Raw genomic sequence first — 27,430 nt, 5'->3', positions numbered from 1 at the left:
CCTTTCCCTTTCCCTTTCCCTTTCCCTTTCCCTTTCCCTTTCCCTTTCCCTTTCCCTTTCCCTTTCCCTTTCCCTTTCCCTTTCCCTTTCCCTTTCCCTTTCCCTTTCCCTTTCCCTTTCCCTTTCCCTTTTCTTTCCTGAATTTGGAGGCACAGTATATTCTTTATAATAAAAATTAATGTAGTAATACTTGTCAATGAAAGAACATATTCATGCATAATTTTGATGCCAAAATGGCTATTATATTTTCTTGCCTGGAAAGGATCCTACTAAAAAGAAGGTTGTGCTTAACACATAACTGTGTTAAAGAATAAGATACTACTGCCTTGATATTAGGAGAACTATCAAAAGAGTTACTTTTAAATATGGACTTAACTACTATAGAAAATGTATGAAAAGTTATTTCCTTAGTTTCTTGTTTGGCTGTTTGGCTGTATATGACATGAGAGAATAATCTCTTCAGCTCAACAAGTTACTAACCATGTTATCTCAGTTAGAAAAAGCTTTTTTTTTTTTTTTTTTTAACAAAACCCCATAAATACTCCCACCTCCAGCATGTAATGAGCTGGGAGCATGGTGTTAAAAAGGTGACACAGAAGGGGAAAATACATCTTATAATAAAAAGCTAGAATGGTGTACACATTGTGTGTGAATGTTTCTACTGTCTACCAAAAGCCCGCTACTCAATTTGATGAAGTAACTGCAAGCTAAGTTAACTTTTCTGCTGGGAATGGAAGGGAAGTGTAGCTGGAAGAATCCTTTTTAAATGCCTGTATTACAGAAACAAAAAGAAGACAGTGCAAAGGAGGAAACAGTTTTTGTGGATCTAGTTTATTAATAAGCATTGTAAATAACAAGACAACATGCTGTACAGAAACCTGAAATAGAACTACTGCAAATTTACTGGACTTTAAATGCTGCTGGACTATGATATATGATGTCCAACTGCGTGATTTGTAAAGCATGGTTAGGGCTGTTTCAGTACATAGACATACACTGCTCACTCTCAGATCCTGTAGTATGCCATAGAGCTGGGAGGCTTTCCAGAAATACAAAACCAAATATTTACAAGAAATCATCCATCTCTTTCTTCTCTAGGGATAATGTTATACACAATTTTCCTATGTATATCAAATAAAATCTTTGCCTTCAACTTTACTTTGTGTCTGCACAAACCAATCCCTCCCTTTTTGTTTATCCAATTAAATAATGGTAATAAACTGCAAACATTTAATCAATAAATTTTGATAGGAACTGGTATTAAAGCTGCAAAAGAAAAACTTGTGCTAGAACTGTTGGAAACAACATACAATGATCAAGAATTTCAAATTAAAGCTTTATAAGCTTGAATCAAGATACCTTGCACTAATCAATCATTAGCAGCTAAAAATTATTTAGGTCTACTCTCTGGCTTACTCTCTGGCTCAGTGACACTAGAAGAGGAGTAACAATGGTAACTTGAGGCTGATGTATTTGCACACTGGATTAGAGCTCACTCAGAATACAACAGAGCAACCTTCCACTTCTTAAAAAACAAAGAAACAACAACAACAAAAAAACACACCAACACCCACAAACAAACAAAAAAAACCCTGCATACACTGGGCTCATGAGTATCTAATACAAAGTGGCTGCACTTCTCCACCTCTGTGCCTAGCAAAAAGACCTGTCTGGATTCAGACTCACATAACTAAAGTTATGTCAACCTAACTGTCATGCTAACATTCATAAACCCTCAGGTCCTATTAGCATGGGCTCATTGCCATAATAATGAGCTAAATGACCTGCATCCGGCCAGCTCACAGCCGAGAGAGCAGGTGCTCAGTAGTCTCTGTCTGGCCAAGCAGACGTGCCTCATTATTCTTCCTTTAGAATTAAGTTACACAGCACAGTTTATGAAAACAAAAAACTGATATATTTCACTTCAACCAGTTTGACTTCAGTTCATCTTTTTTTTTTTTTTTTTTTTTTAAATATTTGACTGCTTTACATAATCAAAAGTTACCTTTCTTTCTGCCACCACTACCTATATCTTGCAATAGTTCAAAGTGCAACAAGCATGTATTGAATTTGGAAAAAAAAAATCTAGGCTAGACTGTGTGACACATTACTTTGAAGGCAAAGGTTTTCTTTTATTGTTACACTGTATGAAACAAATCTAATCATGTAACTACCATTTTACTGTATATTGTATATAGGATTGTTTTCTCCACAAATTCACACAAGATGAAATAATTGACTAAAAAAATTACACAAAAATATACAGCCTATGCACTAGATAAATTATTTATATATATGGCAAGATGTGCAAAGAGTCTATAGTAATGTTATTCCTCTGGATACTGACATGACACTTGTACATTTTTTTCAGAAAAAATGTCACCTTTAATGCGTAATTTTATATATGTAATATATAAAAATGAGGGCATAGTTTTACTCCCAATAAATTTACAATTAAGTGTTCTTTATCTTGTTGATATAATTTTACAATACCATAGCACAATGTCATGGATATAATATTTAGCACTTCCTATAATCAGATTCAACTTTACAATTCTTTTTGTTTAAGCAGTTGTGTTTTTTTTTTTGGTTGGTTGGTTTCTGGTTTTCACTTTTTTTTATTGTGTGTTTTATTTGGAGAAGGGACGGCAGTTAATTGCTTCCATATCTCAGAAGAAAAAAAAAAAAAAAAAAAACAACAAAAAAACGTTAAAAAAGAAAGGGTAAAGGATTGGGGTTTTTGATTGATTGATTGATTGATTGATTTGTTACCTGGGGGGGGGGGGGGGGGGGGGGGAGAGAGAAAGTATAATTCTGGTATCTTAATCTTTTCCTATTAAACTCCTAATGCTGTAGAAATTGATTGTTTTGTCAGGAAATTTCAGTTACAATCTTCACCCAGAAAGGAAATGTTGAAGGCAAAATAAATAAATAAATAAATACAGTTCTAAAATGCAGCTGCCACTTGGTATGGCAGCCATCTTTAACTAAAACTATAGTCCTCCGCTTACAATAGGAAGTATTACATGTCAGCTTTATTCTAAATTTGCACAATTAATATGTTTGGTAAAGCTGTGTAAACTACAGATAAGCTTTTATTGTGTATCCCTGAAAAGGACTGATGAATTTTCTCACTGTGATGTCTCCAAAGTAAACAACAAAAGGCTCTGTATATATTAGGTATGAATTAATTTGTCAAATTTTTAGTTTTCCTGGAACTGGAAATGAGCTGTGTCAACTACTGTGTGTCAGTAGCCAAAGGATTTTTTTTTATTTTCTTTTTTTTACCCTGGATTTACATGCAACTGGAAAGCAGTGTGCCACATTTTTTCTAAACATTATTGAGAAATACATTAAACAAAATAAAAAAAGAACAGAAGTACATCATTAGATAATCTTATGTTTATTAATTAAAGCCTATCAGTAGATCAAAAGTGAAGCTTCTTTTAGTTTGCACATAAAATGTAAATGTGATTCGAATAGGATTACAGTTGGGACACAATATATAAAGCTACTTATACCTGCTGGGCACATAAGAGAAGCTCTTTTAGTATTCATTGGAAACCTTCAACAACTTGTACTTCTGTAAATTTTACAAGCAGGTAATATTACAGCATTTTTACACTTTTTTTTTTATAATAAATTACACATAAGTTACAATATGAAGCCAACACAGAAATCTATCGGTAAGAAATATTCATACACTGTCATTTTTTCTTTCACAAAACTTCGATTGTCTCACTTAAAGTATCAATAAAACTAAACAAAGTTATGCAGTTTGATAAGGAAAAAAACTTGGTATCATAAATGATGAAATAGCTAAATGGCTAAATAGCAACAAAATACTAGAAAGGAAATATTTTGTTTTGTTTTTATTTAAGAAAGGAATTTCCTTTTCATCCGCTGTAGAATTTACTAGTTTTTTGTTTGTTTGTTTGTTTGTTTGTTTTTTTCCTGTCACTATTAAGAATATACTGTCCGGTTAACAGAACACTGAAAAAATTCTAATCTTTACAGAGAACCACCTTGAGACTTTATCAAATAACATAATCGGGGTGTACTTATAATTATAGTTATCCAGCATTCATTACCTTCTTTCTTTGCTGAAAAATGTCAGCAATTCTCTAATAAACTAAGCTACAATGACAACTACTCCTTTATCTAATAGGTTTGGGGTGAAGTAACTAATATTATAGCTAATCTTCTACTGAATACTTGTAATAGGTGATTATAGCTGTAAAACAAACATATACATCACTATAATATTATTTTAAACATCAGTAGCTTAAAGCCACAATATGACACCGGCCAAAATAACTAGCCCAGTTTCCTACTGTTTTCAGCAGTGCCCATGTAATTTTCAACTAACAGGAACAGTAGCCAAAGCAAGCTCTGCAAGATAAAAAAAAAATAAATAAAATTAGCCTTATAGCTTGAAAAGCACATTTATCACACTTTTGCTTCCATTATTGTAGAAAATAAAATCTTAGAAATAAATTTAAAAAAAACCACTGATCCTTATTGTATGGTCATGTTTTCAATTTCACACAGAAAAGCCTAGTTAAGAGTTTTCTATTTCATCTATTGCATTCTTTCATAGAATAAATACCTGTGTATCCAATCAGTTAAAATTAAAAACAAGAGCAGTTGTCAAGTCTTTCAGTACATTTTCCTTCTTAATTACATGAAAGATAAATTTTGTTGAAAACATATACCATCCTTCCTAAGAAGTAGATCTTACACATTCTATTATGTAAGGTAATCAAATGAGACATTGCCCGCTTGATGTCTATTGCTAAGCAAATGGAAGGTGAAATCTATGAATATGCTATAAATTATAACAGAGAAGATAGAAAAAAACTAGTGAGTTATATTACTGTAATATTCCCTAAACTGTACTAAGAAAATGCTTTCAACAAAGAGGAAGAACTGCTAGCAGGTATTTGTGCTATATGACCCATATAAGAAAATCAGTGGGATTTTGTGTTTTCTTTTTTTAGGTTCTGGGTTGTGGGTTTTCTTCCCCATTTTATATATTTTGCCAAGAACTATGGTCAATTTTAACTAAGTCCTAAGGATTTAGCTTGAAAAGCTAAATTCAAATTCAAATTTAGAATTCTATATACATAAATATTCACAAGCCTAACAAGTTTGTATGTGCACTAAGAACAGAGTTAGGCTTAAGTTACACTTAAAGCCTGAAATAGTGGATTTGCCAGATATGCATTTATAGCTGGTGCTCATGGATAAATGTAGTGCTACTCCCAGACACCGGTGTCTGGTGGGATACAGCAAAGTTTGCCAGGGGGATGACTTTGACAGGATCTTCACTCGTGCAGTGTCTTTCACAGGTGTTGTAGAACTGGGGCCTGAGCCCACCTTGGCCTTTGTCAGTGTCATCCTTTGGAAGGGACCTCCCAAGAGTGTGGCATCCATCAGGCCTGGCTCCTCGGCCCCAGCCTTGCTGGAAGCCAAATGATGGCAAAGGGGTGTTGGACTGTTGATACTGTGTCAAAGAAGGTGGCATCCAGCAGTTGTCTGAATGGCCTAGGATGAGACACTCCTGTGTGCAGGTTTCAGAGGCTTCAGCCAGGGCTTTCTGGAGATTTACTTCAATAGCTGGGAGGGCAGAAAAAGACAGGAAATTATCAAAGGATCTGAAGACTGACATATGCAGGGAATCAAGGGTAACAAAGCAATTCTAGTTCAATGATAATGGACATAGTTGGGAAAGAAAATACCTGCAGTTGTAAAAATTAAATGAATGTTAGATGTTTGCAAGTTTGAGGCCCACAGTATCATCAGAAAAACTATTAAAATTTCATCAACATATGATACTGTGGCATCAGTCAGGTAACCAAAGCCCTTATACATTCTACTTATGACATTTTTATTTTTTGGAATTGTCCCTCATGTGAAAACAAACAAACTAATAAAACTTTATAATAATCCAATATCGCTATTCTATATGTTTGCATACAATTACTTGAAAAAAAAAATAAAATTATATTATTTTTATTGAAATATTCTCTTGAAGTGGCTTCAAAGATGCACTCGAGCTTTAAGAATGAAAGACAGCCTAAAAACTATTTTAAAGAGAATTGATTTCTCTGTGCATTCAATACTGGAAACTGTGAAAAATCAAAGGGTAATAGCCAACGAAGCTGTAACCTCTGTAGTTTACTAGTAATCGAACCTGAGTTCTTGAGTAGATGCAAGGTTTATGCCCTTGAAAAGAGATTACAGAAATTATAATTTGTTCAAAGACAAAGTAAGCTACTAAATCTACAAAACATAATTTGCAATACATAAACAATCTTGATCTGTTTCATTTAAATTATTCTGGGTTTACCATGTTGTGTAAAATCAAATTAATATAACTTGTATACTACAAATCATTCCTTGAGATATTTTTATTATTATATACATTATTTTTATATTATCTTGCTACGTACATGTTTGAGTATATCAAAAGAGAGAAAGAGTCCAATTAGATATTGTATTGTGTTGTCTTCACAAACTGCAAGAACGTCCTTTTTCTGAAAGATGTGTATATATTTTTCGTATTTATTTTCAGGAAAATATTTAGAATTGGATTGACAACCAGTGACTCACAACCAGTGGAGAAGGTATGCTGCTACAAATTACTTATTGCAATAATAGTTCTGAGTGGGAGCCGCTCATCTTTTGAGATGTTTAAACAGATGCTGTATTTCTGTTCTAATAAATACTTTGTATGTTGAAGTCTGTGTAAAGCTATAAAGCACTAACGCATATTTCCATGTTACATCTAAATATAAATTAATTTACTTTTTCCTTCAGTCATTGAAATATATAATGCTGCTGACCAAAATATAGGTTACATCTTTTTAAAATCTACCAGTGTTAAGTGGATAATTGGTTCTCTGTTGTTTCCTGAATGTTATGTTCTTGATTATTTCTCCTGAAGTAAATTGTACAAGTATGTGCCTGGTAAATAAATGATTGTTTATAAATATTGTTGTTTTACCCTGTTTTTAGCATTTCAACATGTCTTCAGTCATCTTGTCTCTGTATTTTAGAATGTAATTCTGACAAAGCCTTGGCACCTTGTTGTTGAAGTACTAATCCAGTTTTGATGGGCAGTCAGATATATAAATATGGAAATAATTCAGTAGAGGAAATAGTTCATGCAAAAAAAAAAGTTACTGCTGGTAGATTAGTCTAATCTTTCTGTGTCCTGCTATCTGCTATTAGAGACATAAAATTAAGTATATACAAGCTCTTTAAGCTCTTTAATTATCCAAGTTTTCTTCTCTTCTAATCAAGGCAACTCACAGAAAACAGGTATGTCCTTGACTTAGTGTTATCACTGATTTATGCAGAAACTGATATTTTTTGCATTTATTAACAAAACCTTGTTGATACCCAATCCCCCAGACATTCCTCCAGGCTTTCTAATATCTCTTAAAATTCTGTTACTTAGGTGAAACTGGAAAAATATTATTTTTATTTGGAAATAATAATTATTATGCATTGCTAGATCTCCACAGCAATTAGTTACTATACTTATAATGTAGTACTATCTCAAGCTAGAATAAAAAAGCAAACAAAATTAAACCATCAAAACCAGTGTATGGCAATACTTAACTTGAGCTTTAGACAAGGGAACTGCAGAAATAAAAGGTCTCTTATAAAGCATTCTCTACACCATATTGACATAAGCATTTTGTGCCATGTGTTGCCAGACTACCTGTAGACTTGGAACATGCTAACATGTGAAGAACAACAATGTTGTCAGAATGACATTCTCATTTATTCTCTCAATAATGAGATTGATACACAACCTTTAGCAAAAACAAACAAACAGAAAACAAAGAAAGCAAACAAACCTTTAGCAAAACCTACCTAACCTTCATGGGTATAATCATATGCTGTCAATACAAGTTATTTTGGCTTTTAGGTTTGGGTTTCATTATATAAAAATCCTGCATTGTCAGACTTTTTGTAGCAGTCAATCTTTCAGTATATGTATTTTGTACATGTAATCTTGACCGTCAGAGTAATTATACTTTTCATCACTGCTTATGAATAATAACATGTAAAATATACAGTTCTTATTAATTTTGAAGAGTTAAAACCCTTTTCTACTGAGTATCTCTGCAGCGTTGCAAGAGAATAGAAAGTAAAAATGTATTTAGCAAATACAGGTACTTTTCTGTATGATGTCTGACATCTTTTTTTTCCAACTGTAACAGTCAAGCTTTGGTTTATAATATACTGCAGTCATTAGAAAGAAAAAATAAAATTAAATCAATGATATATTTAACCCATAGACTAACTTCAAAAGGAATCATATTTCAAGAAAAATGAATAGAACTGTTTTGTTTTTAATTTATATCTTCTGCATATAGGCCATAGCATTAGCGTAGCCCTGAGGTTTTCTTTAGGAAAATGGGTATACAGTAGGAAAACAAATTAACTGAGAGTGTGACAATAAGTATATTGTGAGATGGATAAGGTCTCCAGTATTTCCATTTAATGGAATCTTAGCAAATCTCAACAACTGGTCTGCTGCATTAAGAAGTACTAGCAAGGATAACTCAGACACAAAACAGCTTTGTCTTGGTATGAAGTAAAAATAAATATTTAAAGCCAGGAGTATCAAATGCTTTTAGCACAATCAAAAAAAAAAAAAAAAAAAAAAAAAAAAAAGACTGTTGGAACATAATTCTTCTGGTTTTCAATGAACTAGCACAAAATGTAGGATTTTTTCTTCATGAATATTCACTAGGCATTATCTTTTTTGACTGTTCTTCCAGGCCGTGAAATGTAGCTTCCTTCAGTCAGTATAATTCATTCTCTATTTTTCTAAGATATCATTCTACTGTTTCATTAGCACTTGAAACCATTCTAAATAGCTGCCTAGCCCTGGCATTGTATTGCCATCCAAGCTGTTTTACTTAAAAAAATACATATTTCTAACAATTCCCTTTTTTATCAAAGCAAAGAGCTATTTATCAGCAATATATCATACTAGTGGTGCCACTTTACGATATAAAGTAGTTGGTTTCCAATATTCTGTTACTGACAATAATATGTCACTGAGACAGTGACCTCTGAGAGGTCACTGTAACTAGCATTATGATGTTGTCCACAGCACCCAGGCTGGCTTCCCCTTCACCACTTGCTGCCCACTTAAAAGGAGACACTCAGGCTGGGTCAGCAGAGCATCCCAAAAGACCATCTGAAGAGGATTTCAAGCCATACAGCTGTGTCAGTGTGAAGTTCAGTGCTCAAGTGGCATTTATCCAAGCCTGGATAAACTGAGCATGGCATTTTCTAGCTGCTACTCCTTAAGCTTTCTTCTGCTTTGCATTTTCTTATGCAGGCAAGTGTTTGCAACACTAACCTCTTGCAATTCATTGTTAAGTGTGGGTGAAAAGAAAAAAATTTGAGCTCTTCTCTCATTCAAAAGAGGTAATGTAGGTGATTATTCCAGTCCCATAAGTATTCTGGTAGGAAAGATCTGTAACATCTGCCTCTAACAAACAAGTAAAAGAAGGTTTCTGCTGTCTTTGAATATTTTCAGAAGAAATAATGGTTTTCTCTGCTGAAATTTAGTGTCTGATAACATGTTCTCACAAAAGATATGACAGGTTTATAACTGGAAATAAAACTGTAAATATTCCTCATGTATTACAAATTAACAATATGTTCATTTCAACTTTTATCAGTTTGCCTTGTTTCTTCACTCATTAATAAAACCTTAATTTTATATATTTTTTCATACTGCATGGAGGCTCATCAACTATGACATGTAGGTTGTCAGAAAGATATTTTTTAATTCATACAATGGAACACACTTTTGCACATGTGAATTTACCATTGTCACTTGAACTCCAGATTGTTTTAGGAATTAAGCTGTTTTTTAAATTGTCTGCCTCTGAACTAAGAACGTTTTTAAAGAAGGTGTCTGTCAGCTCTTATGAAATGTTTAGATCAGAGCTGTCAAGTGTAACTAAAAGCACAGTAGTTAAAAGACTTGTTCATTGTTCCACAGTCTTTATCATTTTTAGGTCAAACCAGTCTTCAGTAAGAATATTTACTTTTACTTAAAATGTGGAATTTCAACCTTGCCAGGTAGCTATCCTTCAGTCAAAACAATTATAACAAAAAAATACTATTTGATCTTTTTCTGTTTGTTTTGGTTAGAGACTTTCTATAATTATAAAGCCCACGTACAGCACATATAAATATAAATGAAAATATAAAAGTTGATTGTTCTTCTTGCATATGGGGTATGAAAGCCGAAGAACACTACAATGCAGGTTGCACTTGGTACTATGTATTTTGTAGACTGAATGCTGCATACTTTGACATTTCTAGCTCAATATTTGTTGCAGGTTTAAGAATATTTCTTATAGAGAATTCTCAAAGGAAAACAGGTCGTTAGTCTGAGAGTGTTATCAGCATTCTCATAATGTTGAAGCATGTATTTAGTGTATACATTATACACTTTCTTGTCTACTCCTATGCCCCTCCATTCCACCAAAAAGGAGAGGTACTACTAGGACAACAACAATACAACCAGCTCCTTTTTTAGTCTGCCACAGAAGTCATCCCTTGCACCATGGAATCACAGACTTAGGTTGGAAGGGACTTTTAAAGATGTCTGGTCTAATCTCCTGCTCAAAGCAGTGTATCTTGTTCAAACCATACGAGAACATTTTTTCCAAAAGTCTAGGCCAAACTTTAAAAATGGTACATCTCCCTTTGGGGAAAAAAAAAAAAAAAAAAAAAAAAAAAAAAGAGTGCATGTTAAAAGAGATATGCATTTCTGAAAGCTGGACAATCAACACCATGAGCTCCTGGACAAACCTTAAAATGTCTCCACCTTTACCCACTTACACGTAATAATGATCAAAAAACATATTCATTAGCAAAATGCTCAGATTCAATAGAAGTTCAAAAACTGACAAACTGCATGGTATCAATCCAGGCTTAGGACTTTTATAAATTGCATAAAGAATTCAAAAATAATTTAAAAAAAAATTAAGAAAACAATTTAAAATACAGGATATAGATAGAATGCTTAAATTTAACACCATGTAGCTGAAGTCTTAATGAAAAGCCAGTATTGAATATGACACATTTTGGATGCAAACCAGTCAGTGTTACATTCAGAGCACTCTTGTTTCATAATAAAGCAAGCAACAATTAGCAAGCAATTAAGCAAATTGCCCATAATTATGCCATTGCTGAGCTATTTTTCATATTTTCACAACACAGCACATATATGAATACATGGCATGCAGTGCCAATGCTATTCTGTCAGCATCCAGAAGTGCCTCTCATTTACTGAAGCATTTCGTATTAAACAGCTCCCATCACAATTTCAGTGCTCTCTGCTCAGCAGGAACTCACCAGAGTGATGAAGATGACAACCTTATTCTGCTCATCTCAGCCAATAGCTCCTAAGGAATGGGTTGTGTTCCCCCTGCATCTCCCTCATTTTTTCCCTCATGTGTATGTACTATATGTGGTACTCAATCTAAGTAGAAATTGAAGCATAATATAGGTAAATTACAGTCCAGAATTACCCTTGTGACAGAAAGCAGCCACGTGGGCAACATCATTTAATGGTCTCTGCTGGGTTAAGAGAAGAGAAATAACATTAACAATAAAATAGGGAGGGTAGAATAGTTTGTTAGTATAAACTGGGATACATTAATAAGGAAGAAGCTGAATGTAGAAACCCTGAATCATTGATAATTGCTGTTATATCAATGCTGTTATATCGATATCTATATCTTTTATAATATAATCCCTTTGGGAGAAGATTCCTATGAATATTTTATTTCCTGTATGGATCTCAATAACTTAAAAACCTAAATAAATTACTAAAATTCTAGCCTTTGAACCTGTTTATTCAAAGAACAATTAGGACATACCACTTCCCTTAGTCTTCAGCCTCATGTACAGAGCTTGCCTCCATCAGATCCCATGAGAAATCATACTCTGTGGAAGGTTTATCCTCCAGATGTTCTACATGCAGAATCAACAGGCATACAGGGAATCACACATTTTTGTGTGTCACCTTGGCTGGCCACACTATACTGGGTATCGTGCCATTCCAGTGGCATTTAGTAGTCATTTCTACAGATAAGTCATAACATTGGTTCTCTCTTCTTCAAACCTTGCTAAAGAGGTTACTCCCATTTTCATTCTTACTTATACTCAAATATGTATATATACATACATATGTAGATTTAGAGAAGAATATTGTAACATACAGTGAAAATAAATTAGAATACTAAGTAATTTTGTTAAGTCCTTGAACAATTGTTGGCAAATATTCATGGTTCAGACACCTTAATGAAATCCTAATTTTCAAAAGAAAACCATAAAAAAATCAAATACTAAGTAAGCATATCTTTCCTGCGGTGACCCAAGAGGGTTAAGATGTTTTGAAATTGTGCTTTCATCAGATACACACAAACAGAAATTTAAAGTCACAGGCCAATAAAGTAGAAAACAAAAAACCGTACAACAGTCTAAAAATATTCTGTGGCTTTTATGCTGTGACTCTAATTGCATTTCAAGAAGAAAAAAAAAAAAAAAAAAAAAAAAAGCATTTTTATTTATTAGAATGTAAAACAAAACAAAACAAAAGTTCTTATTCTTAATATGTTGCCCTTAATTTATTGTGAATACTTCTAGGCACTTTCATGATGTTCAAATGCAATGTTTTATAGTGAAATCTATGTAATACTGTTTATAGCAATGACAGATATTACATTTGATTGGAGGGTCAACAGCATTAAATCTATTTTCTTGGGTTCAATAAGTAAGTAAAGCTGGATGAAGCTTTTTTGACAAAGCTTTTTTTTCCATCAAAAATGTTTCAAGTTCACCTGTTTTGTGATCCTATTGATTCAAATGATGTTTTTGGGGTATGAAGTATGGAAATGAGTAGTTTCCGTTTTCTCATTTTATTTCCAAGTAGATTTTTAAAAGATGAGAATCTTTGCTATTCTAACATTATGCAGAGATGACAGTATTGAAAGGACATGTTCTCATTTTGCCAAAGTTTTTCCTCAGATTTTCCATTTCACTATAAATCTCAAGTTCAGCCTATGTTTCTGAAAAAACAACATTGCTTGCCGTTAACTGTACATGCAGCATGGTCTAACACAATCCACAATAATTTCCACTTCCTAAATTCACTGTGATTCCCTTACCCCTACAGAAGAACAAGCCTTGTGCTCCACCTAATAATTATGTTTTGCTAGATTTTCAAGTTTTTACAAGTGATTAGGATAACTATTGTATGCTCAAGAAGTCACACTTCAAGATTCCCATAAACTGACCAGCAGCATGTCAGTTCTCTTGTACTTATTAAGCTCATTAGTCATAATGTACAACTTTGTGGAAAGACGAGAGAGAAGTAAGACTTTGACATTTCATATCACCACAGGACAAAAGGATTCCCCTCCTGCAGCTTTTGTCCTCCCCAGGAGGACACTCCTCCATATGGCTGAAGCCCAGGTGGGTTTAAGTCTTGGAAAATCCTCTGAACTGCAGGCTCCTTGATGGCTAGACAGCATTTTCTAACCACTTGTTTTCACAGCAGTTTTTTGTCATTACCACTTTGTCAATCTGCCACAGACTGCCCTCAGTGGAACCAGGTATCTACTCAGGAAAGACCTCTAAAATGTGAGATGGCTATGTTTGATTAACAACTTTGTGATTGATGTAAAAATGAAATTTGAAAGGTAATAATTACATTTGTGATTACTTAGTTCTAAATCACTTATGTTTTCTGTTCCCTCTCTTTCTGGGCAGCTAGAGCAATGACTCATTAATAATAATAAAGTCATTTAACCCTGCAGGCACATTACAAGGAGAAAGATGCCATTTGTCACCAACACAAATAGAACAATCACTGAAGAATACAGAAAGACCACTACTTCACAGTTGTTGCAAATGATAAAAGGGACATTTTGCACTCGTTCTTAACATGACATCCCAATCTGTTTTTAATTATCAGCAAACATAAGGGGACAGGATACAACATATGAGGGACTACTAATAATGTATTGTCCTGCAGTGACATTTCCATAATCACTTTAAATCTATCCTATACATATGTACTAGTTAAAGCTTTCTACTCAAGAAATCATACCCCCTAGTACGGAATGAATTATCCTTTGCAGATTTTTTGCAAAACAGCTCTTTCCCAGGTTTTGAGGGTCTGACAACTGACATGCATATTACCATTACTTTAAGTGATAAGGTTTGGCATTCTTTTGCACTTACAGTTGAATACAGCATGACATATCTAAGTACATTTGTACGTTTGTATTCTTTAGGCAGGAACAATTCAGTTTTAATTCTCACGAGAACTAATTTAGCCATAAATTTCTGCAAGTTGCTTAATTTTGCAATACTTTTTAGTATTGTTCTAAACTTCACTACTGAAGGAATTCTGCAAGAAACACTCTATATTAGTGCTTCTTGCAAATGCCCTTATTTGTAGGGAACTCATGTACATCAGAATTTATTGGATTTTTAAGAAGAATTACTGATGTAACTGCCTATCTATGAACCAAATTTCTGATGAAGAGATGAGGCTATTCTTTTAGATGAGGCTATTCTTTTTATAAATGATTTGTTCCAGAGAGAGAGAGAGACTCCTACTATGGTATTAATATGAAAACAAATGAAAGAAGGAAGTTTCATGTACGTAAGAGTCACCATAATCTGAGTTCCAACTCTTTCAGGCTAGAATTACAATTTTTTCTTTGCTTTGCTTTATCATCTTACCATCAGGTGTGTAGAAAGACCAGAGAACAAATTTAGAGTATGAAGTTAGACTGTTATTGTGTGGGGTAGAAGGGAGGTAAGCAGACCTCCTAAATCTGTTTATATTTTCCCTAGGTACCACAACAGGCTATATATAAAGATATTCTTTAAGAAAGTTAAATAAGTAGTGTTAAGAAATAACGCACATCAGGAAGGAGTAAAATGCACAGAGTAAAATGCATATTTTCACTCAAGATAGTGACAACACAGAAAAGCTTATACATGGAGTGAGATGTTTTGTCAAATTGAAAAATGGAAATAATATGAACACTACAATTTTCACATCAATTTGAGGTAAAATGTTTTGAATTACAGTCATTTTAATCTTGTTTTATAAAGAAAATTACTTAAAATGGGTGATAATTTAAAACAGCATAATCCAAACTTCATTGTGTTCCAGTCAGGCATAGAAGTGAGAGTGGCTCTGAGTGATTTCGAGCAATATCTGTACTGTAGCTCAGACCTTCATTCAGAATAGACATTTAAAAGAAGAAAGGGGATATCTGACTAGTTTCCATCATTTCCTCATGAGTACAAAACCACTTACAGTGATGTCTGCTACCTTCTAACTGGGGTTTTCAAGGGATTGCTAGCACCTTCAGAAATTCTGCCATGATTCTGATGAGGCACTAATTTCACAGTTACCTCTTTAAGCATTCAGTTGTGACCACTTTCTCCACTGTAGTTTTGCTGTTTGATTGTTAAATTTCTCACATCACTTAAGTCTTTTCCAACTATTAAGAAGTCGTTGGCATCAAGGATGCCTGCAGGTTAGAAATATATATTATAAACATTCCCTTTTTCTTTGATGAGGGGAAAAAAAAAAAAAAAAAAAAAAACACAAAACAAAACACAACAAAACAAAACAGAAAATCCACTGCTGAGTTTTAATTCTCATCTAGTTTCCTTTGAACAACCTCCAATAATGACTTTCAGAATTTCTTTAATAAAATTTTTAGTTTTCCAAAGCATTTGTCAAATAAAATATAAAAAATATGTTAATCTGAAGTAGGGTTATAGAGGGTAGTTTACTTTTCTAAATCCGATGATTTTTTCAGCAGTTTGGACAACTGACACATGATGGGGATAATTTAGACCAGCTCAACTTTTGACAAAATTCTTTAAAGAGAGGAGAGGAAAAACCAACAACAACATCAACAACAAAACAGTATTAGGGAACAGTCATGGCTGTGATGATTCTGGAAGATTTTAGGATCAGCAATATCATCCCAGAAAATGGGAGAAAGTCATTGCTGACAGTAATGTTTTCAGCCCACTTCAATCGCTGTCAGGATAACCACGAGTATTATTTTAACTTGAAACAAAGTGGTTTTGTTTGTTTGTTTGTTTTTGTTGTTTTGTTTTTTCTTTGTTTATTTTTAGGAAAAAAAAAAAAAAAAAAAAAGAGTGCACCAAATATAGAAGGGTGAGGATATAAAGTTAAGTATCCAAATTTTCAGGAAAGTAAATTCCATTATTTTAGAAATATTTTAATATAGGAATATAAAATTGATTATCTCTAACTTGCGTTATTTGCATAAACATAGTTCTTGTATCACCACATGCTATGTGTCTAAAGTGAGGATTCTGGAGAGATATTTGTGCAACTCCTAATTTCAGAGAGTTGGTGTTCAGTTTTGATTCAGACCTATTTGCATAACAAGATGTCCTAACAAAAGAAAATAATTTGGATTTTTATACATTGAATAGACCATAATTTTCTTTGGGAAAAAAAAAAAAAAAAAAAAAGAAGAAGAAAGTGATTTTTACTCCTGTTTTATAAGTATGACTAGGCTAATAAAAACCTAATATGTGTTATTAAATGAGGTTAAATACTGCCATTCAGATTTGTCAAGGAATTTACTGCTTTCCTTAGTACATGAGATTCAATCAGCCACTTCTCTGCTACATAGGATAGAGGATCCCTTAGAAAGGGATTTAAAAAATATTCAGTTCTTATAAAGTCACTAAAGCTTAGCATCCTGCACTTTAGAAAGTTTAAGTTTCAAAGTTTACGTTTAGTTTGTTAATCCTGGATGTAGCATGCATACATCAAAATTAACCAAATAAAATTACATCAGAATAATTCTTGTTTGAGATGGAACTCCCTATACTGCCCTTTTCTGTTGTTTATAAGAGCAGATCCACAAAAGCAGGTAATTTATTTTTTTTCTTTTTTTCATAAGCTCTACAGAAAAGATATTTTAAGTATGTGCTGCTCTAGCAGAAGTATATATAAAGCTCTCAAAATGTTTGGCACTCATTTCTTTTTATAAGGGTATAAACCTTAATTTCTGGAGTTGACATTACCTAATCTTCAGTGGAATACATTTGACAATCACCTTTTCTACAGCAAGTATGGTTGGCAGGAGCAGTTCATACTTAGTCCGTATTGCAAATGGCTGCTTTAAGATCTTTCTGTGGTTTTTAATTAACCATAGGATACAAAAGACCTAAATGAAAAGCTACCAGTCAATTGCTGGCTAAACGTTCACCAGACTGTTATTGAACCTCTTCAACAATTTATTCCTAAATTCATCTGTAGTCTCCTAGAGATGTCATTAATATGCTCAGAGTTAATTCATTATCATCTATTGCTTCTATTCAAGCTCATGTTAACAGAATAAATTCATCAAAAATGATCAGACTTGAAAAGACAGATTTGGATTCTGACAGAGAATAATTTATCATGGCTGGGAAAAAGCCTCCCACCAACTGGGCTGTTTGAATGCTGGGAGATGAAATTGTAATGACTACAGAACCTCTGTAGAAAAGGACATTAAAGTCTCAAGAGAAAGCAAGTAAATGATAAAGCCAAGACTCTACTGCCAAAATATGTATGTTCCTGACACTGATTCCTTTTATTTATTTATTTATTTACACTCACAGGCCTCTCACTGTATGTGCTGTCTTGAGGCAGAAGTAATTATTAAGGCTCTGCTGTCCATTTGCATACTGCAGAGCAAAGCCTAGGAGGTACAGAGGGGCACCACCACACAAGTGCAGGTGCGACAGTGGCTTTCAAAGCTACAGAAATGCTACTGATACTATGTGCGTCGCAAACTGTTAATCAATAGATCCATGAGACAGAAGTCTTCATAGTAATGCTGCATAATGTAACACTAATCTATTTTATTCAAAAATCGTTGTAATTATCACTTAAATAACAGTAATTAACAAATTGAGTAATCTACTGTTCTAAGAATGCTACGCTTTCTAGGTATCTACTTATAATCTGAATTCCAGGAACAGCTGGAGAAAACAGCATTTATAACACATTTTAGGTGTTAAATTGATTTTATTCTCTCTCTCTTTTTTTTTTTCTTCTTCTTCTTTTTTTTTTTTTTTTTTTTTTTTCATTATAACTCCATTCTATAGAAGAATTGGAAAGCACTGTGATATTGTCATGAATGTAGTACCACTGCAATATGACTTGTAGACATTTATTTTAAAGACTGGAAACTTTTGTTTAATCACCACATTATGGTCAATATTCTAGCTGTTATAGTTTCACACAATTATTTTATCCAGGTGGGGCAAAGGAAGAATTTCCCTTCTCCTGTACTAGAAGTTGCTGTATACTGGACACACCCATTTCCCTAAGAGATTACTCCATTTATCTATCCCTTTATATACTTTTATTCTAATTCTCTATGTACCAGAGCCATTTTTTCTGTTCCTTGTCTTGTCACACTGAGAAATTATGCTACTTCAGGACTTGAGTTTCCCCAGTTTCCCTGGGGAAGGGAAAAAACAAACAAACAAAAACCAGCAACGAGTACTCCAGACCTGCTCAAGAAATACAAATCTTACTAAGCACTGCCTAGATATTTCACAGATGATCTTAAAGGAGCTTAAATAAATATTTGTATGAAAATATCAGTATAATATCAGTAGGTTTATCTGACTGTTTCAATCAGCATATACATCCTAGTTTTCTTCCCCCTGCCATTCTTTCATATTCCAAAACCAAATAGAATCATGCTTCCAACTTCACTGCTATCACTATTTTGGCATTCCATTTTAGATTCAAGATATATACTTAATTTATTATATTAATGCCTTCAATCTAAAAAATTCAGTGGGGTAAATATGCCAAGTGTCTGATCAGTACGTAATGCCACACTGAAGAAACACTATATTTAAAAATAAAAAAAAAAAAATAAAAATAAAGTTAACATTTCCCAGTGAAGTACTGAAAAGTTAGGAAGTGCAAATTCTGCAGTATTAATTCATCTCCCTTGTGTAAAAGTGTTTTGATGCAAACTTTCATTAAATAATCATATACTATTTTTCTCATAGGACCCTTAGGCCTAATTCAGAGAGAAAGTAGTTATTCAATATTTCTTCTTATCTACCTTAATCAGCATGTGGCCATACACCTTTTTAATTAATACTTTCAAAGCCTTGTCTTGAATGCAGATTTATTCATTTCATTGCATGCTTTTTATGTCATTTTCACAGCACAACCAAATGTTTCATGAACATAAATAATATTGCATTTGGATTATTTGCTTTATTGAGGCTATTTGCATGCTGGGAAATTGAGACAAAAAATTAAAAAAGTAAAATCCTGCAAGATCTCCATTATTTCTGGGTACCCAACTTGAGCTAGCTTATACCAGATTTTTGCACACATTTTCTTTTACACTAAACTTTCTGTTGGAGTGGTGATCAATGCCATTGGCACCTAAGAAAATTTTCACCTAAGAAGAAAACATAAGAATCACAGAGTGGTTTGGCTTGCAAGGAACCTTTAAAGATCATCTAGTTTCAACCTCCCTGTTTGAACTTTACCAAGTTCAAAATCTGAATTTTGTGAAGCCTTACAAATTCCACTAAATTTTAGTATGGAGAGCAATTCTAGCTTTTTTTCTTGATAAGTCTATTCACATAAAATTGACCATATGTATGACAACTTTTTCTCTATATCCAAGTGGTGAAATCTATATTGCAATAACAAATTTCCTGGAACAGTTAGTTTTTCTTTACAGTTTATAGTTTTTGGAAAGCATTCCAAAGAATGACCTATTTTATTTTATATTTCAAGCTCTGCTTGAACTGTTTGTTATATTATACACTGCTTCTATTTTTCCTCCTACTTGGAATAGACATGTTAATGATTTATCTTCCACTGTCATTAGTAAATCTAACCAAATATAATATCAGTAAACCAATATACACTTTAAATAATCCTCCTGTGACAAGATCTCATTATTTTTATAAACCACTAAAAATCCCAGGGATATATGTTCTTTGATGATTTGATATGGTATCAAATCTTTCCATAAGATAAATCTGAATATATTATTAACTCTAAATTAATAAAATGTAATGATTTCATGAAATTCTACATGATAAAGCAATTTCTAGAAATTCCTCAAGGTGCTTCTCAGAATTTAACTTCAATTCTTTCACAAAGTAGATTGGACTACAGTTAGACCTCTTCCCATAATTTTTGTATGCAAATTAAAAATAAATTTAGCCATATGTAATTAAAAATACAAACATACATCTGTGTATCTCAAAATTACTGTGTTATTATCTCTACTGATTAGTATTTTATTTTTAAGACTTTTTCATGTATATTTCTGACATGGGTTGTAAACTCTCCTTCCTAACCCCTACAGGCAGACTACAGTCTCTGTGCAGTGGAGTTAAACACTTCTTTCCTCAGGGAACAAGCTAAATACAAAGATAGATAATGAAGTGAGGGAAAGGAGACGTATGCAGAAGAAAGTATAAAATATTTAAGTGCTGAAAGTCTGTTCTTCCACCTTTCTATTTCCAATACAGTCATCATCTGTGGAAAAGTAAATCTTACAAATCATTATCATACAGATGGCAAGAAGTTAAGAATTGATTCAGAAGGGCTATGTACATATATATATGTATATATGTACATATAGAGGTCTATTCAGCAGTCCACACAATATGGATCAAGATCAATTAGTAACATCCAAGTCAGCTCAGGCATAACTAGCTTTCATCTCCCTTTATAATACTTACTGCTTTAGCTTCTCCATTAAAAAGGCAGAAGAAAAAAACCCCACAGAGCACTGCATCAATGTACCTAGCATGTGGGAAAATTTCAACCTCCCCAAAGCAAAGTCTTGATCATTTTATTTTTTCTACTTCATAACAAAGATAGGTGATACATTAGGAAATCTTCATTATATTCTCGATAGTCAAGCTCTTAAGAAACTAATACTAAAATATTACCTTGCTAAGTGATATACCATTACCATAACATCACATTAGATCTATTACATTAGTATGTTATTTCCATGCTAAATGACCAATACCAATTTACTGATCATGCTAAATGTCTAGTAAAATAGATTACCTTACACAACATACTTGATTTCTAGTCAGCAAAGCATGCTTTTCTTCTCCTATAAGACATTAGACAAAACAAGTCATCCATATATATCTGGAGACTTCAAACTACTTTTATACTTTTCTAAAATAGGGTCAGAGTCTCAGATCATGAAACATACTTGAATTCAAGCACCTGTGTACATGAATATAAGTGACAGTTCATGTCAATCATTTTGTGCAACTTCTGTCATAAAACATGGTAAATAGTTCATAAATCATGTTAGGAAAGAAGATAAAGGTAAAAAAAACAAACTCCTCAAATCGCTGTTTTGAAGCTGGCTTGTTTTTAATTTATTTGTTTTTAATAAAGACAGCTGAGATTATCTAAAAGTTGTCTTTCGGAATACATATAACCTTATCAAATTTTGAGAAGTAAGCATTGCTGGAGATACTGGAGACAAGATGCAAGATGAAGGAATAAAAGAATAAAATAAACCCATGGGAAATGACTGGGATGTTTCCCTTAGCTATAATTTAATATTGTTATGGTATGCAAGTCTATATTGCAGGGCGAAAAATCTTTGGATAGAATCTTTGGTAGTCTATTTAAAATAAAGACTTTTCAGAGTACTTTTCATAGATCCAACAGTTGATAAAGAATTGTTTTAATTTCATTTTTTGTTTCTAAGGAAGATGAAATAGTATTTTAACAAGCGATTGATTACAGAATATATAGCAGGCACAAATAGTTAAGTTGTCGCATAGAGAATGATTTCAGTTCACAACAGATTAAATATTTATCTAATTTATTGCTCATTTATTTGTCTTTCCCGTCCTTTCTCCAGGTTCCCTCCCTTCCCATATACCCTATGCAGGGGTGGGGCCTTATGTTTAGTCAGTAGCCAATTACAACTTCTCAGGTGCAGTTTTTCATCACAAGAGAATATGGTAATCTTACACTTATTAATTAAACTACCGTCTGTAAACAAGCTGTTAAAAATCCTATATTCACAGCTTGCATATCTAATCTAGATAACAGGATAAGCAATGTGATTGCCAAAGTTCATGTAGAAATGAAAACAAAAACACCCTGTATTCATTCTTCTTTGTGGAGTTCCTAAACACAGAATAAGTTGTACTTTCGGGTAGAAAATCTAATCTGCATTTAAATAGAATTTTTCCAAATAATAAACAAAAGCCTGAAGCAACATTTTTACAGCAAGTCATGCTGGTAGTTCAAAGACTAATCCTTCTATCTCTATCTGTAATTCTTTCTACCCTTGTATATTTATTTTCTTACCAGTTTATCAATGCATCTTGACTGTTGGAGTTCACAGTAACAACAGTAACTTTGCATTTCCTCAAGTTTTTTCAAAGCTGAGCCTAACACTTAAAACTTTGGGTGATTGGCAACTCAAGGCAAACTGCAGTAGAATCACCTTTACAAAATTGAGGAGAAATTATTAACCTAAAGAGTGAGAAACATGACAGATTGAAGGGATGTGCTTTCATTGTGAAATACTAACCACAACAGAACAGCTTCTAAGGTACAGCTACAATGCACTATGTAACATAAAAAGAAAGCTTCTGATGCATTTGAAGGTGTTACTCTCTGAGTTCTAAACAGCTGCTGATGCAGATCATACTATGATCTATGCATCTCATGTGATCCAGAATAAGCATAATGGCAAATCAGATGTCACCAAATCAGCACGCATGTGCAACTTTTTTACCAGCTATCCAAATGGCTAGTTATAGTGAAAGAATGGTCTACATCTTCATTTTCTGACCATCGCTTTGCTCCAATTTGAGGCTGCAGAATAATACCACTGCCCACTTGAAGAAATCAAAAGCAGTGGCCACATAGAACTCCCCGAAATGAGAGATTTAGGTTTCAGATAGGAGGCTGCTAAATGCTAGAAATTACTTTTAAAACCCTTTTGAAACAGGGAGAGTTCAATTTTCATAAGCTACCTTGCTACACAAGCAGAGTATTTTATTCTTCTATTTAAAGGAAGAGATCTGATTCTACTTTGACTACACAACTCTCCTACTGCTTTGTCTCTGAATGGAGTATTTGTATATTTCAGGGCAGAAATTGAAAGATGATCTGAAAAAAGCGAGCTCTGTTTTAAATGTAAAAACACTGAAGAAAGATATCACTAAATGAGAAGATACCTCAGATGGAGAAAGTGGAAGGACAGAGTTAGCATTCTAGGTGAGATTTACAAAATTCTCAGATATAAAGAAAGCTAGTACCAGATGAGCTAAAACTAATTTAATTCATACCTATCTCCTTTAATAATTGTCACATCTAATTAGTGAAATGCCTTTTTTTTTTTCTACCTGACTCCCACTTTAGTCCTAATATCGACAGACCATCAGCACATTATCCTATACGATATTTTGTCATTCTACAGCCCAACAAATTTGGCCTATAAATCTATTTCATTCTAAGATATTGTTCTAAGCTGGCACATTCTTTAAAGGGCCAAGCAGACCTGTCTTTCTTTGAACCAATACTGTCTGCAGGTATTGTGTACCTGTCAGGCACTGTGATCATTTTGTTTACAGGACTCAATGTAGGGGCTTTCCTTTGTTTGTTTGTTTCCAGAAAACAGAGTTATAACTCAACTTGTGAATTTTTTTTTTTTGGGGGGGAGGGAGGTGTGGATGGGAGGGGGTGCTTTTTCAGGCTTTCAGGAAAAAGATAACTTAGGAATCAGTTCTCCTGCAGACTGCAATTATTCATGTTCAGGGAAGAAAAACAATATTAAGGATTCTGTATAAGGACTCAATAAGCTTATTTAGTAAGCAGGAAAAAACAAATTACCAATTACTCTCTCAAGGAAACATTCTCTTTATGAAATAAAGCAGTGTGCCAATAAATATTTACTTTATTTTAGGTAGAAGACACTTAGTCTTCAAGGTAGCAGATTATTATGTAAATTACTAGGCTGAAGGACAAAATGGTTCTAGGTAGGAAAGAAATAACCTCTTCACTTTATAACTAACGATAGCAAGTTCAAGAAAGAAAAGTATATAAATTAATTCATTATTGATGGATAAATAAAATATTAATTAGAGACAGCATAATAAAAATAATTTACTTTTCATCAATAACAGTCGGGTGTATCTAGAGACTGTAAACTGTTCCACAAAATGTATAGGGGCTATTTTAGCTATGACTGGAGGCTTAATGTTTCATCGTTCCACTGAAAGGTATGTTGGCATCCAGAGGGGAAACAAAATCCCACTTAAACATCAGTCAAATCGCAAAGAATAATTAAAACACTATTATGGTATTTGCAAAGTCAACTCTGGAGATTATTCTTCCAACCTGTAGTACAGAAGGTCAGGCTTCCTCACCTTGATGGCAGATATGCAGATATTGTGCAGAACTCACTCAAACCCTTTTGTGCAGTCAGTTTAAAAGCCAGGCACAAGACACATTTTTTCTGCTACCGTGATGGGCAACAAGGCATAAGGAAGTGAAAGAGAAGAAAAACTGCAGGTATTCCCTCAATTTTCATTTGCTGGAGAAATAGCAACCTGTATCTCAAGGTCCTTACAGAAGAATGTGTAGTGCTGAACAGAAGAGGCTGACATCTGCCCCCTTTTTCTTCAGGGGGACAGTGCATTTTTATACTAAATTTGTTATATAATGACAACAGAGACATCCAATGACACACAAGAACTGTCATGTCTCTTAAGCCTAAGCAAATGTGATTTTCTGAGAATCAGATTCAAAGATCAAGGAAAATGTCATATTTAGACACCATTTTATAGAGCTGCATTCATCTCTACCTCTGATTTTTGCATCTTCAGGATGCTTTTTGTCTCAATTCACATAAGTAAAAGCTTATTTTTCAAAACTAAAAAGTCCTTCATTGCAGGTTCTCAGAAAGCAGAGACCCTAAGCAGGATGTAGCATGAAAAAAAAAAAAATAATCAGGAAACTACTAAGTAAAACTGAGAATCATCAATTTGGAGAAATTACAAAAGTGAGAATACAACAGATACAACAGTTTTTGGCCTACCTTAAAGAATATTTACATTTTCCAGACTATAAAACCTGCCAAAGAACAAATTTACCCATGTAATGCTCTATTTGAATAGTATTTTCTGTAGGTATTTTGTTATTCTAACTAAAAAAATATATGTTATCAGCGTTCCTCCTTGAGGAGTCATACAATATAAATAATCACATTCATAAAGTCAATTAGAAGTCAAAAGTAAATAAGTGTTGAACTGCAGTAATTATACTATGCAATATAAATGATTAATCCATTAGAGTTCACAGCAAAGGTAAGATGCTGATCCTGCATGTACAGTGCCACTAATGGAGAATGGATTTTAAAAAACCCTCTAATTAGGTAGAATTAAGTGGTCACCTCTCTTAATTGGAAGGAAGACAGAATTCAAACGTAAAGAGGAAAAGCTCATTTTTAACATAGGAATGTAGCTCTCCCATCCACCTCACTCTGGCACCATGCAGAGCAGTCCCACACAACGGGCTTTGACATCTGCCTATTGCCACATGCCTAGCCAACTCAGCTGTGCTTCACCCAGCAGAGCACTGAGCTCTGACTGCTGCACCTCGTGGAACGGGTTGCTGCTAAGGTGTAGTGTCAGCTCTTCCCATTCTTACCTCAAAGAGCTGAGCACACTTAATGTTCTTACAAAGTTACTGGCAGTCCAGCCTGAGGAATCAGAAGAAAATAAAAAGGCAACTACTGGGCCACTGGTTACTGCAATGAAACAAGTATTTTGCTGTACTACTTAGAACAGATATTGGCAAACACACATCTCCCCTTCATGAAGTTAAATTTTACCTTGAGTGACTACGGCATTAGAGAGCAACTGAAAGATCAGGGGAGAGCATTTTGGAGCCAGCTAACAGGAAAAACAAACAGATAAATAAATTAATGATCAGGCTATATTAAACATTTCCACTCCCTATACCACAGACATGCCTAGATTTTTAGGGTAACTCCAAGTTAGCAATATCCTTAGGAAAATAAATAAATTAATTAATAAAATCAGAATTTTAGCCTTATAACTAAAGAAGGTTGGTGGAGTTTTTTTATTTGTTTGTTTTGACAAACAACACTAAAAATCTAGCAGTCACCTCTAAACAGTTTTGTTTTGTTTTGTTTTGTTTTTTTCCTTTTCATTCAGTGTGTTGTTAACATAAATCACACTTCTCCCACAATCTTTCTGGTACACATGTGGATACCATAGCAACTATCACAATGTACAAATCCTATGCTCATAAAACACACAACTGAGTGATGAAGGGATTATTATCTTTAAATCCAGAGATCTGCAATCACCCTATAGCCATGACTTAAAGGTACAAATAATTATAGTCTTTATTTATTTAATTTTTAACGTAAAAATCCAGCAACAACAACAAAAAGTTCAAATATGCTTTTCCAACCTAGCTATGTTGAGATCAGCATTAAGAAGCTGAGTAATTAATTACATTATCTTCATTGTTAGTGAATAACTGTCAGGAAATAGCCTTAAAATCCAGATTCTGTTTTAATTTGTTATTTATAGGCAGAAGTCAGGCTTTCAGTTCGCTTAATGCAAAATAACTTAGACTGTGAATACTAAAAGAGACGTAGAGTTAAAATAGACATAGATTTAAATAGAAGAGGTGCTTAAAATTATACAATTGCTTGAAAACTAACCAACCAGAGTAAACACAAGGATCAGAGTAAACACAAGGATGGGAGTAGGAATGCAAGGCCAAAGCACAGAGAAGACCAGGATGGCTCTTTCCCTTGTAGCCTGTAATCATATGCCTGCATTAGCAAGGTCAAGCTATCTCTCTACACTAACCCTTCACAGAACCATCTGACATGCTGAGTCACCAAAAGAGAATATTTAAAAAGATTTTATAATAGATAAAAGCTCGTTTTTCAAAACACATACTTCAGTGTACATAGGGTGAGAGAAAGTGTGTAGCAACAAATTATGTTCAGAACTGTTCTGGTTTTGCCTGAATTGCCTTTTTTCAACATCCACACTAATTAAAGAAATGTTCATAAGAGTGAGATTTCGTTAGCCTTTTTTACTATGGGCAGGGATGTGTTTCAAGTTACTGGATTGCAGAGGTTATATTCAGATAATTGAAAAGAAAGCCAGAAATTTGCAAACAATGGAAAATCAGCCTAACATTTGATTTGTGCTTTCCAAATGGTCATTCTTACAGAGCTTAGTTTGTTATTATATTCAAGTTGTCAAGAAATAC

General features: G+C 33.6%; 1 protein-coding gene across 2 annotated transcripts in view; it reads right to left on the bottom strand.

Annotated features, from left to right (window-relative positions):
• Positions 1–5,047: 5,047 nt before the first annotated feature.
• The window catches only part of PCDH11X (protocadherin 11 X-linked), a 472,078-nt gene continuing 449,695 nt past the window's right edge, over positions 5,048–27,430 (bottom strand). For both annotated transcript variants that reach the window (XM_082771004.1, XM_082771005.1), the window contains exon 7: positions 5,048–5,619. In XM_082771004.1, the coding sequence (XP_082627130.1) occupies positions 5,228–5,619 (392 nt within the window). In that variant the 3' untranslated portion in view covers positions 5,048–5,227. The remainder of the gene's footprint in view (positions 5,620–27,430) is intronic.

The sequence above is a fragment of the Aythya marila genome, assembly GCF_965140915.1.
Source record: "Aythya marila genome assembly, chromosome: 13".
In the NCBI taxonomy this organism is placed as follows: Eukaryota; Metazoa; Chordata; class Aves; order Anseriformes; family Anatidae; genus Aythya; species Aythya marila.
This window is presented reverse-complemented; position numbering and strand designations above follow the sequence as displayed.